The sequence below is a fragment of the Passer montanus genome, unplaced genomic scaffold (assembly GCF_014805655.1).
Source record: "Passer montanus isolate IOZ18808 unplaced genomic scaffold, ASM1480565v1 scaffold9, whole genome shotgun sequence".
Classification (NCBI taxonomy): Eukaryota; Metazoa; Chordata; class Aves; order Passeriformes; family Passeridae; genus Passer; species Passer montanus.
In genome coordinates this window covers 16,889,119-16,907,958 of record NW_024374367.1, presented here as the reverse complement: position 1 = coordinate 16,907,958, position 18,840 = coordinate 16,889,119, and the positions used below count along the sequence as shown (strand labels likewise).

Sequence of the window (18,840 nt, the reverse complement as noted above, 5' to 3'; positions counted from 1 at the left end):
AGATTCTTCTGCCAGTACTAAAGCTCTGGCACCATATGGTTCACATCTGTTGACATCATGTGCCAGGAAAAAAACATAAAACCCCCCTTCAACACCAGAAGATCGATTAAGGGCAATTTTGACTGCTAACAGAACAGGCTACTGCCCACTAAACAGCTTCTATCAAAAGAAAAATCAGAACAGAGGAGAAATGACAGGTGGGAAAAGAGTGGAAAACTGTGTATCCTCTATATTTCTGGCAAATTCTGACTGAGGTTCAAAAAACCAAAACCAAAGCAACAAATGGGCTAAAACCTGTACAGCAGGTCTGCTTCACCACTACAGGAGGCAGCCAGAAGTGCACCCCATCAGTGCCAGCTCCAAGTGAGCCCCAGGCTGCCTCCTGCAGCACAGCACTGCCCCAGGAGCAGCTACACAGGTATCCCAACAGCCTCTGAGTATGGAAAACTGCACTCCAGAGTGAAGTCAAACAACCTCCTTGGCATGACTTGTTTTCCAGCTTAGGTCACCAAAACAAGCCCAAAATCAAAAGCTAAGCTCAGCTCCCACAGCATAAAGAGGTTTTTTGTGAGTTGCCAGTAATTAGTGATCTGGGGCTGTGATAAAGAGCCTGTGACCAGATATCAAAGGACTCCCAACCTCTGCCTCCAGCCTGGACCCTCCATCCAGACCTCATCAAAGCCATGCACAAGAAACCACGTTCTGTGGGTCACTTTGAATAATTCTGGCAGCATCAGTGCAAACAGCAACACAAAAACACACCCCTCCCCCACGTACCTTTCCTTGGATAAATAACTGGAAAACAAGGGGGGTTTACATGTTCTTCCATGTCCTGTGCACTCCCTGCACAAGAAGCTGCCTTATGAAGTACCTTAAATTTCTCAGCATGGCATCACTCCGAAATAGAGGAGACATGAGACCTCTTGCTCTCTACTGGTTAAATTTAGACATGACTGCAGCCAAGAATTAAAAGACTCTTACAAAGACTTATGGGAACATTTTCCTGTATGAATTACATTTATGTTCAAGAGGAGCCAAAACACTGAAGCCAACAAAGACTCATCAGCCAAAAATAGCGGAAGTCGGGCTTACATCAGCAAAGCCCCCAAATGTTTCTGTTGAGCTCTTGGAAGAAAAAGATCTCTGCAGCATGGCTCGGGGAATCTCTGCTACAGAGTTTCTGTGCATGTCATGGTGAATTCTTTGTCCTGGATTGGGCAGAATAGGGCTCTGATGAGTGACGAATGAGACTAAACAGTGCATGCATTCTCAGGGATTTCGATAAGAAAACACCAGAGAAGACTTAAAAGACAAGTAATGCTCCTTATCACCATATAAAAACACCACTTTTTAGAATTATATTCAATTTATTCCTACATGGAACAGAGTTTTAAAAAACACCAAGATACTGAATCTTTGGAAGAAATTCTGTAGTAAACAAAAATATTCTACGTTAGCATATTATACAGTTTTTAAAATGCATCTATATAGAACTGACTTACTCTGATCCATAAATATATTTTTATTGTAACATGGGTACTACCTTGTCATCTTTGGAGCACAAACAAATGAAAAGGGACTCTCAAATGAGATAATGGAGAAGAAGGAGTCATAAACACGAACTTTTTAGTTTTGAAAGAAGGAAAATTACTATAGCTAATAATGTGTAATCACAAGGTCTACCAAAAGAATTCACTGAAAAGCTCTGAATTTCCAGAGCCATATTTGGGACTCTACAAAACACAACCTGCTGCCTTGGTAGCAGACTCTGAAGGAAAATGCCACCGTTACACCCAGGCCAGAGACACTTTTCCCCAAATGACCTCCAAAGAAATACCTGAGTAAATTGGAATTCAAAGCCCACACCTCTTTTGTAGGATCATGCACTGGAAACAGTGAGAGGTACCCCAATGCTGCAGGCAGAGGTGCAGGTGTCAGTCCCACCTTGGCGAGGTCGAACATGCGCAGCTCCGAGTACATCTCCAGGGCCAGGCTCTCGTGGCCGCTCCTCTTGTACAGCTTCGCTGCCTCCTGGAATCTTCCCTGGTAGGCATAAACGTCTGCCAGGAACAGCTCCTGGTTGTTCTCTCCCTGCTTTTTCCGATCCTGGAAGAATAGAAAAACTGAAGAGAGATGTAGAAAATATTCTAGATGATCTAGGCAAGAAGTAGCCTTTGAGGAATTAGATTTTCAGGCTTAGATTTTAACTGCTAATAATTAAAAACCTGTAATGGGATAGCATAATTATGCCTCTCCTACATTTCTAGTGAATTTATAATTAAAGGATTAAATCCCTCCTTAATTAAAATTATGAAGAGCAAAATTAAATGTCACTATACAAACCAAAGAGATGAAAAGTCACTTCTCTTGATTTCACAGAGGAAAATGAACACATGCTATCATTATGCCGGTCTATTTTAAAAAAGGCATCTGATGGGCTCCTCATTTTCTCCCTATAATCTCACCAGCATATAATCTGGCTACATTAACAATAAGTGCAGGTGGGATGACAAACAGGAGGACAACTGCCAGCAATAGGTAGATTCAGGCAGTATGTCAGCCTGCCTCTGACTACAAACCAGTGACACCTCCACTGTCCCCCATGCAAGAGCTCACGGATTTGGGTCAGCAGCAGTCACTTCCAGAGCACCTGTCCATGCTCTCCTGGAAACCAGAACTGCTTGTTGTGTTCTGGCCTGGGAAGGGACCCTGAGGACAGCGTTAGTGCAGAGCCACACAGAAACCTCCCACGTGTGTGCAGAGCCATGGAGAAACCCTGCACACGAATCAGGCTGCAGCAGCACCCTGACTCTGAGGGACCAGCACAGGTTTGCACACGCGTGTGTGTGTGTTTCCATCTGTGTGCCTTATCCTGTGTATTAGACACACACCACTACCCTGCCTGGGATACAATTATTGCTGCAGTTAGCCCACACTGTATGGAAACACATAGCTGGGGACTGAATTTAAAGAAAACAGCATGCAAGGGGAAAAGCACTCCACCAGCATCCAAATCCAACCCTCTGCTGCCAGAGGGGCTCAGCCACCACTCCCTGGTCACACTGACAGACTGGGCTGGCACTGAGGTGGTGTTCAAAGTCTCCTTCCAAAACCTGGTTAAATGAATAATCAGAGGACTTGTTACACCCTTTTTTGAAGACTCCACTTTTTCAAGAATCTTGCCAGATAGAGACAGCAACCATGTTTCTCTGTCATCAATTAGGAAAGAAAAGTGTCATTACTGAGAGAAAACCATGGCATTAATGGAACATGTGTGTTTAGTTACACCCCTCCAAGCCTTAAAAGGAATCCAATCCACTGCAGGCAAGAGTAAGTGGGGATGTAGAACTCACTGCAGAAGGAGCATTTTCAGGATGTGTGTTAAGTTAATGCCTATTTTTAGGGGGATTCTTTCTTACTAAACAGAATATGACATGACAAATCCAGAATATCCTCCATAAATGAAGATCTGGAGAAGCATATGTGGAAAAGAAAGGTTAGTACTGTGAGAGAACACTCTCACCTACCTATACCCTTGAAAAGAAAAAAAAAAGAAAACAAACAGAAAAAAAGGAGCTCTTAATGCAGACCTTTGTCCTGTGTTAGAGAAAAGTTCACTGTAACCAGCTGGCATTTTGACAGCAGCAGGACAGCTCTGCAGACATGAAGACAAGGAGTGTATCTTTTAAAAGAAGGTGTAAATCTAATTAACACAAGGAAGAGGAATTCCCTTTACGCCATCTCCAAGCAGATCTTTAAGCATTATCTTGCCATCTCTGCAGAAGGACAAGTGTGATGAGTGTGTTTTCAAGTGCTCATGATAGACAGTTATTGTTGAGTGAAATTCTATCAAGAAGCATGAAAAGAATAGGAAGGAGTGATTAGAGCACAGTATAGAAGTATGGAATCCCAAATTCTATTTCCAGTTGTCACAGACTTGTCATGAGACCCCGAGTTTGTCATTTCGTTTCTCTGGGCCTGTTTCTGTCTCTGCAAGGAGGAGATAATAGTAATTACCTACCTCCAGGGGGTAGGGAAAGGCTTAATGAACTCATGTTTATGAAGTGTTCTGTACTAAGCTCTGTCAGCACAGTAGTTTTCTACCAATTATTAATTGAATATTGAACACTTTTCCAGTTCTCCTGAAGACAGTTTCAGAAGTCCCCATCCCACACCCACATTTTGGTCTACAAAGTTCCAATCCTATCATTAGAACTTGAGTCACCTCTACCAACCAGGATTTTTCACTTCAAGCACATCTCCAACAGTCAGAAGCACTATCCAAACAAAGTCCTTCCAGAACAGAAAGTACTGATTTTGGTACAGTAGTAAGTTTAAGAAAATACACCTTCTTGAACACGGGCTTACCTCTATGCTGCTGATCAGTTCTAAATATCGAAGGTCTCGTACTCTGGTAAATGCCTATTGAAAATAATTTAAAAAAAAAGAATAAAAGGCATTAACTTGAACACCCAGAAAACACCAAATATCATTCTGCATGGATCAAGCTGTCCTCATGCAAGAAGGACAGGCAGCAATCTGCTGGGTTTGTGTGGTCTCAAGCCGAGGGCTGTGACTGTGGCCCCTGGGTTGGGACAGGAAAGGAGAAAGGCACAGCCAAACAGCACAGCAGGCAGCCGGAGCTGGGCCTGTCAGCCCCCCAAGAAATACACAGTGTCAATTAAAATATGACCTGCTTTTATTCTGCCTATTTCTCCATTTTGATGTGAGGTGTGACACAGACGAGGAAACTTCAGGAAACTGTTACAAGGAAGGGCACATAACTGATCCTATTGTCAAAGCCGGCTGCATATGCTCCTAGTTTTTAAACCATTCTGAAAATCCAGCATGAAAGGAGCTCAGAGAGAGGAAAGGAAGTAAGAAGACGATAAGATAAAAGTACTTTAAGACAGTGTAATATCTTTGCAAATGGAGATAAATGTGCAACCCAAAGTCTCAAGTGGCAAAGTCACGTGCAAGTTGCAGCAGCTCAGCACTTATTCCTGACATGCATCACAAAACAGAAATTTAACTCTTTGGGCTGCACATTCAAGACTTCCAACCAAACTGAAGAGGGCACAGAATATTCTGCTTACATCGGATTGGACTAGGAACTGTAAGAGCCTTTAATGTCAAGAAGCTGCTTTTGTTTGAATTAATCCGCTCTAATTCTAAGAGGGCACTACTTAAAAATTCCAAGGAGGCACTGAAAACTTCTTTTTAAAAGTATCTATTTGCATAAAGCCATCCATGAGACTGGAATTATTCTGATGCCTCCACTTAAGAAAAAAAAAAAGAAGCATTTAATTTCCTTTTTAAAAAAAATCTGTTATTAAAAGATGTCTATCACTTCAGACCATTCTCAGTGTATTTTTAGAATGTTTTGTCTTTCATAAAATATTCATGACATTGAACTCGGTTTGCTCTCTCTTACTTGAGAAGAGGTGGTGAAAGAAAATAGGGAAATATTTTATGCCAGAGAAAACTCAGTTCTTCAGTCTGTGCCCACTCACAGACCACTCCCCTAGCAAGGCACACCACACAGACAAGGACTGGAATTGTACTATCCCAGCACCACTGCCTGCACACAGCCTTAACGGGAGATAACAGAGTAGGAAATCTTCACCTTTGTACCGAGCTTACATTAAATATTTAGGGGGGGAAAGGGCAAGTCTGTAGCACTAGGGAAGGTGGGGGCCAAAGCCAGGTGAGCATCCTCTGCTGCCACCCGGTGGGCACTGCGTCCCAGTTCTCTCCCCTACATCCATTAATGCATTTTCCAGACGAAACCATTTTCTTCCTACAGAACACTTTGATTTAGAACATGGCATTTATCTAGAGAGATATATTTCAGTTCAAAACCTCCTCTCAAAATCCTGAGTTTGTAACAAACAATTGGTTTGTTTGTGGAATAAGACACAACAGAGAAGCAAGACAGTAACCCAGGAACACCACGCGTTCCAGTCATAAGACATGCATTATAGTCACACACATATATAAATATCAAACCCAAGCTTTCTGCTAAACGAGTAAATAAATGCTGTACCTTTTTAGCAGTTTCAAACTCCAGCCCTTCCAAGGCTTCCATGGCCAGCTCTCTCCAGTCAGCATCAGTCACTCCCAAGCATGCAATTTGATAGGCTTCTTTAAACATTTTTCGCTCCAGATATTGATACATGGGTGCAGACTGAGGATTCACATAGAAAAAACATGTATCAGAAAGCATAATACTGAGATATATTAGTGAAATTCTCTACATATATTGGGAAAAAAATATTTTAATCACAACCCTTACAAGCCGCCCAGAGAATAAACATCTCAGCTTTGTACAGACAGAACAACATTCTGGGGTGATCTTTATCTTATCTTTAGACAAGCTGGGTTAATTACATTCCAAACTCATCCATTTTGCAACCTTCAGCTCCTTGCAGTATTAGGAAGTAGTTAAGGATGTGAATTCTTCTGGGCATTGAACATGCTAAATATGACGTACACTGAGCTTTTTTAGTACTATGGAAGGAGAGCAAAGGAGGGGCAGTGTGCTCTCAAGGGCCAAGAGCAGGAGGAGTGGCACGTCCCTGGCAAAACTGACACACAGGAAGGGGAGTAAAGCAACCCTCCTGCCCCAGCCTCGAGGACAAAGCTGTGCTACCAAGGACAGGCACAAAACACACTGGGGCTTTCAGGGAGCTGCCCCAAAGGAAATCCCTGTGGGGCTGCTGCCAGCTGCTCAGGGGGCACAGACAGATGTGGGGCTGCTGCCAGCTGCTCAGGGGGCACAGACAGATGTGGGCCTGCTGCCAGCTGCTGCAGGGGGCACAGACAGATGTGGCACTGCTGCCAGCTGCTCAGGGGGCACAGACAGATGTGGGTCTGCAGCCAGCTGCTCAGGGGGCACAGACAGATGTGGGTCTGCAGCCACCTGCTCAGGGGGCACAGACAGATGTGGGCCTGCTGCCAGCTGCTGCAGGGGGCACAGACAGATGTGGGGCTGCAGCCAGCTGCTCAGGGGGCACAGACAGATGTGGGTCGCTTGCAGGCTGCTCAGGGGGCACAGACAGATGTGGGACTGCTGCCAGCTGCTCAGGGGGCACAGACAGATGTGGGGCTGCTGCCAGCTGCTGCAGGGGGCACAGACAGATGTGGGGCTGCAGCCAGCTGCTCAGGGGGCACAGACAGATGTGGGTCTGCAGCCACAGCCCGAGCCCTCTGAGGGAACAGGGAGCACTGCAGCACCACTGCCTTACCCTGGCTTTGCAACCCCAGCACGATGCAGGTCCATTTCTGCATCACTTTTACCAATTTATCTGAACATTGCACACCCTTTGCTACTGCCTCTCTCCAAAAGCAGAGCTTTGGAGAAGCTGCCTCTGAGGTGCTGCACAGTAATTCTGTGGCATCTTGGTGCCTTCAGCATGCCAAAGGCACACAGGAGTGTTCAAGCCTGGTGATCCTGTGGCTGCCATCCACCCCGGGCAAGCCAGAGCCCCACCAAGGACCTGCCCAGGGCCTCAGGGGACAGAGGGTCTGTAACACAGGTGTCCATTAGTCAGTACAAGCACAGGACATTCTGCCTTCTTCATCGATTCTCAGAGGCAAGTCCTGCACACTCCTGGATGCACAGTCACAATCAATTTGCTTTCTTTTTTTGCTTTGGTTTTTTTTTTGGGTTTTGGTTTTTTTTGGTTGTTTTTTGTTTTTTTTTACTTCCATGATGACAGAAATCAGCATTTTATGGAAGGCAATCCCTAAATTTTGAATATAAAGACCACACAGGTACTATACATTCAGACTAAAATATTCCATTTATATGGAATATTTTAGTCTGAATGCTTCTAGACGAAGCATCAATAAAACAGTATTTGATGTAGTCAAGAAAAATGAAATCACAGTGGAAAAAAGTTATACAGAGAGAACACAGTAAAAATCCTGCAGGAGGCCTGCACTACATTAGATTATGTGCATGCATTTGCAAGTAGAAAGGGAGAAGCAGAAACAATTACCAACAGCAAAAAGGAAGTTAGCTTAATTAATGCCAAAGAAACAAAAATAAAATAGATCACACAATATAACTTAAATAACAATGAAAGAAGTGTGAACTGCAATCATTTTAGTAATGAAATACAAGTAAATCTCAGAAAAGCTTCTTCACTTGTTAAACATTCATGTTTATGAGATATAAAGCAACACTTAATGAGATTAAAGGATTACCTGCGGAACTTCAACTGCTGACATAGAGAAAACATGAAGGCAGAAGATCTTGGAGCCATTGTAACCCACAACAAAGCCTTGCAGTTTTTGCTGGTGGACAGGGAAGTTGCTAGCTTTGATATTGAGGTAACCCCCTCCAGAAAAGCAAAGCATATCCTCACACTGGGTATTCCAGGCCACACTATTAGCATTGGGTTCCTAATGAGCAAAACATCTCAGGATTAGAACTGATGCAATCACATCTTTGCTAAGAAACATGCCTCCTTCAGCTGGAGTGTTTGACCCATTACAGCCTGGTGTGTACATACACACTGATTATTCACATTTGCAATATCCTAAAGCCTAGAATATTCCTGAACAGATTCACTGGGATGTATTTTACATTTTAATACTCAGCTATAATTGTCTTGCCTTTTATGCATATTTAGTAGTGATCTCTACAATCAATCTGTAAAACATAATACCAAATTCCACAATAATATACTGCTAGTTAGCACATTTAATTGATCATTTCTCAGTCCATTACACAAAGGAAGTTGCAGACCCTGCCTTTGCAGCACTCCATCCCTGCTATCCAGTATGTTCTGAAAACATTTAATCAACTTTAATAAGTGACTACTAAACTGCCAATGAAGAGAGTATTATCATGATTCCTTTTATAGGCTATGAATACCCAACGAACAAAGATGTTTAGGCTTCAATTCTGTTTGTACTAATGATAAAACTAAAATGCTCATTAACTGTAATGCTTCAGAGGGAAGCAGGGCAGAGTTCTAAATTAAACTGAAAAGGTCACATGTCTAAGAGCTCTTTATTCAGCTGTTGCTCACACAGATTTCCTGTCTTCTCAATCCTACTCCACCATCTCTGCGAGGGTGGTTTTGATAAACAGATCACAGTTACATCCTACAAGATGTGACTAATAGCTTACATCAGTTGCATGAATTTCCACACAGCAACACTTTTGGGATGTTCTGTGTGCCCAACCACCTCCCGGCCTCCTGCCCCCCCTTTCAGAAGCCCCGGAGCCGTCAGGGTTGACCTGGAAGAGCAGCTCCTTGGTGTGGATGTCGTAGACGAGGCAGGTGTCGTTCTCGTCCACCACGGCCAGCTTGCTGCGGGACGCGCTCATGTCCAGGCAGCGCACGGCCGTGGCCTGCTTCAGCAGCACGATGGCCAGCGCGTTGTCCACGAAGATCTTCAGGATCTGCAGTGGGAACAGAGCCACCCCAGCCCTTCTGTCCCCAGAACTGGCAACAGCACAGCTCAGACACCACTTCAGTGCTGGCTGAAGCGTGGAATTGCAAGCTTTTTCAGAGACAAACTGCAGTAAATTAGGGAAATGCTTCCAGTTTGAGTCTCTTGAGCAGCCTGGCTGCTACAACACGCTCTAGGTCACAAGCCTGTACAGATAAATCAGATGCCATGCATCCTGGATTCTCCACTGGTCACACAATTTCATAAATACAGGAATACGTAACAAACAGAAGACACAGAGGATCTCAAGGTCCTTGCTATCAGTGCCTCTGGGCTCCAGTTTGGCACTTCCAGCTGCCACCTGGCATGAGAAACAGACAGCCCCTACACCTGGAGAACAGCCACACCCTCACAAGTGGTCATCAGGAGAAGGGCACACACCTCCAGCCCCCACTAAAGGCAAACCTGCTCTCTTCACCAAGAACTCAATTTCTGTCAGTTGATACTAACAACTCACAGACTTCCAGACCCAGTTAAACATATTTGTATGAATTTTACTGTCAGAGAACGTGAAAGACAGAAGTAATTAATTTTTAATCCAAAAATGAGACTGGCAAATAAAATTCTAGGTTGCAGAAGAGCCTGCTGCCCCTAAGGTCTCCCTCTAAGAGCACAGAACACATTTTGTTTGCAGAGGAAAGACACATACCAGAGAAGATATGTTACCTGACCATTCTTTAGACCAACTAAGAGGCCTTCTCTTCCTGGAGGTCCTCCAATGACTTTAATGTAACGAATAAGAGATTCCATCAGCCATTCTCGTTCTTTAACACCACTAAATGAGAGGCACTGCAGTCTCTTCTCCTAAGGACACAGTAAGGTATAAAACACAGCCTGGAGGTGAAGACAAAAATCTGTCTGATGTGTGATGTTTATACCTACACTAGCAGGTGTGTCTACTTTTACATTTAAAAACTATGAAGTCAAATAGTCAATTTAATGGGTGAATTCTTTGAGATTTTCTAATCCTATGAGCAAACAGAAACGAACATCCCAAATCTTTTCTTAGTAGTTCTCTCCCACGCAGAAGTACCCCTGGATTCTGTGCTAATTTATCAAATTCTCTCTAGAGCCTGCTTTACTGAACCAGAGTCACCTGAGGCACACCACAGTGGCTGCCCAGCAGCATGTGAGCACTGCAGGGCACAGCAGGACTGCCTTGGGAAGTGCTGCAGCAGATCCCACAGCACAGTCGTGTCCTGCCAGCCACTGTCTGGGACAGCTGCCTTGAACACTGAACACACCCCAGGACTACTCTAGCTTTTAAGGCACATACCTGACATAAAATAATGTGATTTGAACACACCACCAGCAAGTTACATTCAAATTTCTTTATGATCTTTTCCTTCACCCGATAGTACATATCTGCAGAGTCATCCGAGTACAACTCGTAAATCAGGATTTTCTCTGGCATCTGGATGGCTAATCTGTTTTTGTAGATTGCAATTTTCTTCACAAGCTCTCTGCCTTTTATCCTAACTAGAAAGAAAAAACACCAAAATGATAAAGTATAAGCTGACACAAAAATAATATACAGAAATCAGAGAACTAACACACTAAGTGCTCCCTAGAGCACTTCTAAAATTCAAAGCACATTCCTGCTCAGATATGTTTGCTGCTCTGCATCTACACAATCTACTCTCCCTGTCACAGTTTACCACCCTCTCTGAACAGCACATTCTGGAGCAGTACTTCAAATCCTTGCCATAAAAAGACAGCAGAAATGAAGAAACAAAATAAGCACAAATGTTTGAGGTTACAAGTAAGAAAAATAAAAGCTAAATATAACACACAGTATTTTTATCTCATTTTCAGAGATTAAAACCTTATTTTAAGAGCCCCTGTCCCTCCCAGTCTCTCTGCCAATCCCCACATCTTTCATTAAACTTGTCAGTGCTGAATTTGCACACTCCAAGTTTGCACTCTCCTCATCCAAAGTGTGCTCCACGGTTTGACTGCCACAGTGACAACAGCCTATCAGGTGCATGCAGTGTATATTCCAAGTGCCCTGATGGATATTAATTAAAACAAGCTGCATGAAGCTTTGGCCTGCCTGCAAGTGTGGAATTACCTTTCTGCTCCGTGATGAGGTGCTGGACAATAACGTCGGTCATGCTGTCCCTGTAGGCGTAGCGGTCTTTGTAGAGGCCGTGGACAGTGCTGAAAATCAGCTGGTAGAAGGAGATTGTTCCATCCTGACACCCCACTGCCTGAACACAGGAAGGGAATGACTTCAGTTAATTGGTACGAACAGCTGAGAACTGGCAGAGTGTGTGGTGTTTATATACCATGACTGTGCATAATGGACAGACCAACACCAGTTACAGCTGGCTTACATTTAACCATGGCACAAGTGCACTGAGAACAGACTGAACTCACCACAGACCACGGAGACCACCATGCTGGGGGGGCCTTGCGTTTATTTGGTTGGGGTTTTGGTTAGATTTTTTGCGGTGCAGGTGTGTTTGCTCATTTTTAAATTTGCTTTAATTCTCTTCCCACTTGTACAGGACTCAAGAGTGCAGCATTTTGGGCTGACAGCTGCCCTGTAGGCATTTTCTTCCCATCACGGAATTAGATTTGGTCAATTCCAGAAGTTATTAGCTGATATTTTAAATTATTTTTCCCTCCTCTTTTTTAACCAAAATGCAGCAAACACCTTACCACTTGAGAGCAGGTGTTATGCTCCTTAGATCCTTCTTACAGCTCAGGTTTTACTTTTGTGGGATGTATGTAAATCCAGTGGCAGTTATAGGACCTCCCTAGACACTGCAGAGGTTCTACTGCCTCAGTAGGAATGTCCAAACAACTAAGCTGAAAATGTATTATCTTACTTTAAGTAACAAATTCCCTCTGAAAATGTTAGAAGAATGTCTCTACTCACCACATAGTTGGAATCTGGTTTAACTTTGCAGGTCCACACCCAGCTGCTCTGCTCTCCCACAGTGCCCAGGCGTACCCCGTCCCTTGTGAAGAGAGAAACCTGTCTGTCTGAACCTCCCAGCAAGAGATACTCTCCTTTAGTAAAGTAACTGATGCAGCACGGGTCAAAATTGAGCACTCTGTCCTTCCCAATCTACAGGGGAAAATAAACAATTAAAAACATTAACAACAGGATCATTTCATCTTTCCTGAAACAACACGTGCCATCACTGACACCATTCATCTCTTCCATGCATGGCCTTTTAACACCCAGAACCACTGGGTTAAGATTCCCAAGGCAGTTCTAAAATATGGCCAAAATATGGACAAATCCCTCCAGTCCCGAACCACTCTGCTCAGAACACAACCACTCAAAAACCCCTTTAACCAGCTGAAAAAAACAAAACCAATCAAAAACATTAACAAGAGGATCATTTCATCTTTCCTGAAAACAACACGTGCCATCACTGACACCATCCATCTCCTCCATGCATGGCCTTTCATGCATGGCCAGAACCATTGGCTATATTAAGATTCCCAAAGGCAGTTCTAAAATATGTCCAAGAATCCCTCCAGTCCCGAACCACTGTGCTCAGAACACAACCACTCAAAAACCCCTTTAACCAGCTGAAAAAAACCCCAAAGACGTTCTCTACAAACCAGTGAACCATGTCACACAGGTCAGCAGAGTTGTAAGGGCTCTCATGGAAGAACTGTGAGACAGCAGCTGAGCTGCTATGTGAGAAATAAGACCTGAAGGAGGAATGGTTAAAAAAAAGTAGACTCATAAAAGGCTGGGAAAACAGAAGACATTTAATGTAATTAATACAGCACCTGCATACAAATATTTTGACTGTGGGACACAAAACAGAACCAGAAATGCCCTGTGACACTTCAATAAACTCTCTAAGACATACCTGCTTGCCACTCAGATGGTAAAAGGAAAGCTTCTGACCCCAGTCTGCCACAGCTAAAATGTCATTTCGTTCATCTCTGCCAAAAAAAATAAAAATCTCTTAGAGCAACAGAACCAAGTAGCAGAATAGCAGAGTTCACTTCATGCTACTCTTTAAAAGTCACAAACTGAAAAGACAGCAGTTTGTCATTTAAACCTCTGGAAAATAGCTTGGGGACACAAAATCAAAACCAGTATCCTCTACAGGAATAACTCAAAGCTTGAGGGGGGGTCAGGCTCTGCTCCCAGGGAACAGGGACACAAGAAGAGGAAATGGCCTCAAGCTTTGCCAGGGAAGGTTTAGGCTAGGTACTGGGAAAACTTCCTGAAAGGGCTGTCCAGCCCTGGCAAGCTGCCCAGGGCAGAGGTGGAGGGATTTAAAACTGGGTGGATGTGGCACTTGGGGACACGTGTTAGTGGTGGCTTTGGCACTGCTGTGGAAGTGTTGGATTTGATGTCTCAAAGGGCTTTTCCAATCCAAACAATCCCACGTCTCCAATCTAAACCTGTTCCCAGGTTCTCTATTCAGTTGAAGACTGGCAGCAAAGCCAAAATCCCAATATATAATCATTTAAAGAAGGTAACAAACATGGAATTAACCTGCTCCAGCAGAGATAAAAGTCAAGCCTTTCTGCAATCAATGAGCCAAGGATTATCTATTCAGAATGAAAAAAAAAAAAAGGAAGGATGAAATTATTTACCTGGAAGGATTCCAACAAATTGACCATACTGGAGAGGAAGAGCCCCCTGGCCTCTCTATTTTCACTTTCTCATCACCATTTTTGTTCCTTATGCTGACAATGCCATTGAACATCCCCAAAGCAAGGTACTGCCCATCATTTGTCCAGCTGAGAAAACATGTACATACTGAAGAGTAAACTACTACAAACAAGCAGCAGGAAGGCAGGATGGTGTACAGCACACTCACACAGGAATGGCAGATTAAAGTATATTTCTAAGAGGGAGTTCTGGGAGGTGGCTAGTAATCCCATGGTTTGTTTATGCATCTAAATCCACATTTATAGCAACAGCACACTCTACATCAAGGACATTTTATCCTATACACAGAAGTAAAATAATAAATTAAAGCTTGCAGTATTTATAACATGTGCTAAGTCAGATACATTTTGGAGATGGCAGTCTGGAGCAGACCAAAATGCTTTAAAAGCCACATTTAGAACATGATCAGACAGAACTGTCTGGTGCAGGACAGGGGAGCCTAGGGTCTATTCTGGTCTCTTCTTGAGTCAGATGAATGACTTCAGTATGAATCCTTGCTTCAGGTTCCCCACACAGGTAATACCTTCTTCAAATGAAAACACCAACAGTACAGGGAATGAAGGCAAACAAACATTGCAATTCTTTTTACTGTAACTTGAATTCATTGTTTTTGCACAAGACAGATGAACAGACAGACAAAACACTTAAGACACCTGCTCAAGACCAGAGTCTGTCTCTGATGCCTTCAGAAGGATTTGGTTATAAACAGGACCAAGCATAACTCAACACTTTGCTACTGAAAAAGAAGGAGGGAAAAGTCCTTTTTTATTTTTTAAAGCTTCCATCTTACTTGAAATGGTTTGTATTGAAACTAACTTAAATGCCATAGATAACCCTTAAAACTTACCTACAGCAAGTAATCCTGCTGCTTGTTTTATGTTTAGAGACTGACTTCTGTTCAGGAGACCACAAGCCTTGATGAAAGAAAACAGAAAGCCAGTGACAAGTAAGTATGTGCCAGTGTTCAGACTGGAAATTAATACTGTCAGAGAACCCAGCTGGGATTTTAGAGGCACCAAAGTCTTGTCCACTGCCAGTGGACATTTAAATACATATTATTTATTATTAAATGGGAAAAAATACATCTAAATAACAGAGGGTGTCTCTGCAAAAAACTCCAGTAACAGATCAGCACATTTGATCCTGTGACCCCTCACTACTGTCCCTTCTCACTGAGGTTAAGTGATTTAAATCAGTACCCAATGTCACTGAACGTTAGGTAGCTTTGTGTCCCATCTCTTCTGGAGGCACAGAGCTGTACCTGTCTGTGGTTAGCTTAGCTATCCAGCTGTAATGGAATCACGTTCTCAATGGAAAAGTTCAAAGGAGAAGACATACCAAAATCCCCAGACGAGCAGGATGCCAGCTGATGAGTGAGAGGATTGTATGAAACGCACTGGATTGAGTCATTATGCCTAGAATGAAATCACAATCAGATTTCAATAAATCATTCTTAAGTGTCTCTTTTCTGACTTTCAGCAAGTGAGCTGAAAGCCTTAGCAGATGCCAAAATAATTGGATTGGTTTATAGTATATCAAGTAAGTCTGCTATTACTGTAAAGTAAATCAGTAATAAACCTTGTAAAAAGTGTCTCCAAGTAGCAGGATTCACTGTATTTTATCAAGATTATAATTACTGAGGTTTGTGAAATATGCCTGAAGGTTGTATCCAAATCCTTAAACAAGTGTGCTCGTGCAGGCTCTGTGCAGTGACCAGCTAACTCCTGGTAAATGTGCACTCAGGAGAACATGAAGCTTTTGCTTCAGAGGGCTGACTGAAAACAGAGCCAAATAACTGAAATACACCAGAAGTGCCAAACCCATCTTTAATTTGATCTTTGACCAGAATTATGGTTTATTATAGAAGACTGGTCATATTATGTTTCATTTTATTCTGACCTACTCTGAGTTTTCCTAGTTCTATGCCAGCCCTCTAAATTCACAGATTGCTCTGGATTTCCCACCTCCTTTTATGCCTATAATTGCTTTCCTGCCTCACTCAGATACTTCAGCTGCTCTTTTCCTCCTCCCTCCCCATCACCCCTTTTCTCTGACCTTAGTGAACCCTCTCCCAAATCTAACAGCTCGTGCTCTTTAATTGCAGCAGTGCATAATCAAAATCAGCTTCTGAGGCACAGAACTGAACAGCATCACTTACGTGTACTTCAGAATTCCTTCTAACTTTGAAGTCCAAATTATCACACTTTTATCAGCAGAGCCAGATGCGAAACGCTTGCCTAGGAATTAGAGATAATTTAAATCCCACACATACAAGAATCACTTTCACTCCAAATACTCAATCAAAGAGAGAGCAAGAAGTTCTTGAACTCGACAAGGCTCAAGTAATAAAGGGGCTGGCAGTGAGTGCTGGATGTGCTGGTGCTTCCCCAGGCACGTGAGGCTGTACTGCACCATTCAAGGCCTTGCTAATAACCAGTCCTTCCAGTGCTGTCCAGCCCCAGCTGGAGACTGATGGGGACAGTGACAAGTTACACTGGTACAGTGTCACAGAACTCCCATCACCAAACAGCAGCAGCTGCAGGAAGGGCCCCAGCCCACAGAGTGAGTCCCACTGAGCGAGAGCCACAGGCCATGAGAGACCTGGGAGCAGAGTGCACTGAGCAGGTAACACATGAAGGACCAGGAGATCACGAAGCTCTGGGACAGAGGAGCTACAGGAATACAACCCAGAGGCAGATGAGTGGTAGACACAGGAATCTCTGAGGTGAGCCTTCTCCTCACACTACCCATGAATACACACTTCACCAGTGCTAAGCCTAACACTAAAGTCAAAGCGGAGGAGCAGTGGGACCACAGCTCTTGGGCTCACAGGTGACCTTACAGGCACTTGTGCAGGCAGATCTGCAGAGCAGATCACACCCTCCATGGACAACAAGCCCCAGCACCTTTAAAGAACAAACCCCCAGCACCCCCACGCTGTGAGTGCAACAAGGCCCACTCTCCATTTCCAGTGGGCAGTCACCAGTGGGAGAGAAGCACTTCACACACCAGGCTCGCAGTGCCCCAGGGTGCTATTTACCATCCTTGGCATAAGCCACGCAGTACACAGTGTCCTTATGTCCCTTCAAAGGCTGAATTAGGGTTCCATCAGAAGTATCATACACCTGTTCAAATGGGGAGAAAAAACCAATCCAAATATACAAACAAAAGAACTTACACAAACAAAACCTTCATTGAATCAGAGAACCACATTTGGGTAGGAAGGGACTTTAAGAGCTCACTCACTTCATGCTGCCGTGGGGCAGTGAGACCTTCCACTAAACCAGGCTGCTGCAAGCACCATCCACCCTGGCCTAGAACACCTCCAGTGTGAGGGCTCAGATATAAAATTACTGAAGGCCAGCAGATTATGCACTTCCTTTTGTGTCTGCTTTTTGGATTTCATATGGTTCATACAAGACAAAACATTTTCTAGCACAGAAACAGCTTTCTGTAACATGATATTCTTAGAAAGAAAAAAGTCAGTACTAGAGAATAACATGCACAAAGGACATTTTTCAACAGCTTGTTCGGCAGCTTGTTTTACGTCTTATTGGCTTTTTATCTTTTATTTTTATATTTTACATCTTGCTGTTAAAACATCTTTCTACGCATTTTATGTTTAAGTATAATAAATTACTGCAAAGGAGCATCGCTAAATACATGACTCTGTTAGCCCTGAAAATAACACCTGTTGTCCTGCAATGCTGAACTCTGCCTCTACAATCCATCCATCCATCCATCCATCCATCCACCCATCTATCCATCCATCCATCATCCATCCATCCATCCATCCATCCATCCATCCATCCATCCACCCATCCATCCATCCATCCATCCATCCATCATCCATCCATCCATCCATCCATCCATCATCCATCCATCATCCATCATCCATCCATCCATCCATCATCCATCCATCCATCATCCATCCATCATCCATCATCCATCATCCACCCATCCATCCATCATCCATCCATCATCCATCCATCCATCCACCCTTCCTGCAGCTCCTACACCTGTTCCACCTGAAAGCCTCGCAGGACCTGGGAGCAGCTGGTCCTGAGCTGCTCTTGCAGCAGCGCCAAGGGCCCACCAACAGCTGGAGGTGGATGTTCCCGCAGCTGTCCTATCAGCACAATGCCAGGACAGGGGTTTGAGCCTCTGCCCTTGTCACAGATTTGGGAAACTTGCACGCTGTGCCAGGACTAGGGGCAGGCTCATGGACCTCAAACCCCGGGCACCGCACAAGAGGGTGAGATGACACAAATAACTGAAATCTCATTACTTCTGGAAATAGAGCTTAAAACTTGGTAAGAAATATTTAAAAGCTTCAAAACACTTCAGAATTGGCCTGCATTAATATGTATGTTACTGTGAGGCTGCACTGACAGAGATAAGGGGATTTCAGATAGGTTATATTCATAAGTTAATAAGTGAAAGAACTCATGCTCATACAGCTGAAAAGGAGCGGACAGGAAGGTTTCCCTACCAGCAGCCTGTTGCCAGCAGCAATTATCAGCTGGGTCCCGTCCGGCTTGAACGCGAGGTCGTAAATGCTGCGGGAAAAAACAAACGGAGAACCGCGCGTCAGGAGGCAGAGCGGAGCAGGGCCAGCGCTGCAGCGATGGGGCAGCGACCGCCCGCACCCCCGAGCAGCGGGAGCGGCGGGGCCGCCGCGCCGGGAACCCCGCCGCCGGGAGCGGGCCGGGCCG

The 18,840-nt window shown here is 44.0% G+C and overlaps 1 protein-coding gene across 4 annotated transcripts in view; it reads right to left on the bottom strand.

The window, feature by feature from the left end:
* The window catches only part of IFT122 (intraflagellar transport 122), a 31,157-nt gene extending 12,342 nt beyond the window's left edge, over positions 1–18,815 (bottom strand). For 2 of the 4 annotated variants that reach the window (XM_039695536.1, XM_039695539.1), the window contains exons 1-13: positions 15,464–15,532; positions 14,973–15,039; positions 14,047–14,193; positions 13,308–13,383; positions 12,353–12,544; positions 11,540–11,678; positions 10,745–10,947; positions 10,135–10,272; positions 9,254–9,418; positions 8,212–8,409; positions 6,047–6,187; positions 4,369–4,422; positions 1,945–2,106 (exon numbers count right to left, since the gene is read on the bottom strand). In XM_039695536.1, the coding sequence (XP_039551470.1) occupies positions 1,945–2,106; positions 4,369–4,422; positions 6,047–6,187; positions 8,212–8,409; positions 9,254–9,418; positions 10,135–10,272; positions 10,745–10,947; positions 11,540–11,678; positions 12,353–12,544; positions 13,308–13,383; positions 14,047–14,159 (1,581 nt within the window). In that variant the 5' untranslated portion in view covers positions 14,160–14,193; positions 14,973–15,039; positions 15,464–15,532. Of the gene's footprint in view, positions 1–1,944; positions 2,107–4,368; positions 4,423–6,046; positions 6,188–8,211; positions 8,410–9,253; positions 9,419–10,134; positions 10,273–10,744; positions 10,948–11,539; positions 11,679–12,352; positions 12,545–13,307; positions 13,384–14,046; positions 14,194–14,972; positions 15,040–15,463; positions 15,541–16,283; positions 16,363–17,165; positions 17,251–18,617 lie in introns of those variants that run through there. The other 2 variants (XM_039695537.1, XM_039695538.1) reach the window with 2 other exon arrangements.
* Between the last annotated feature and the right edge of the window lie 25 nt (positions 18,816–18,840).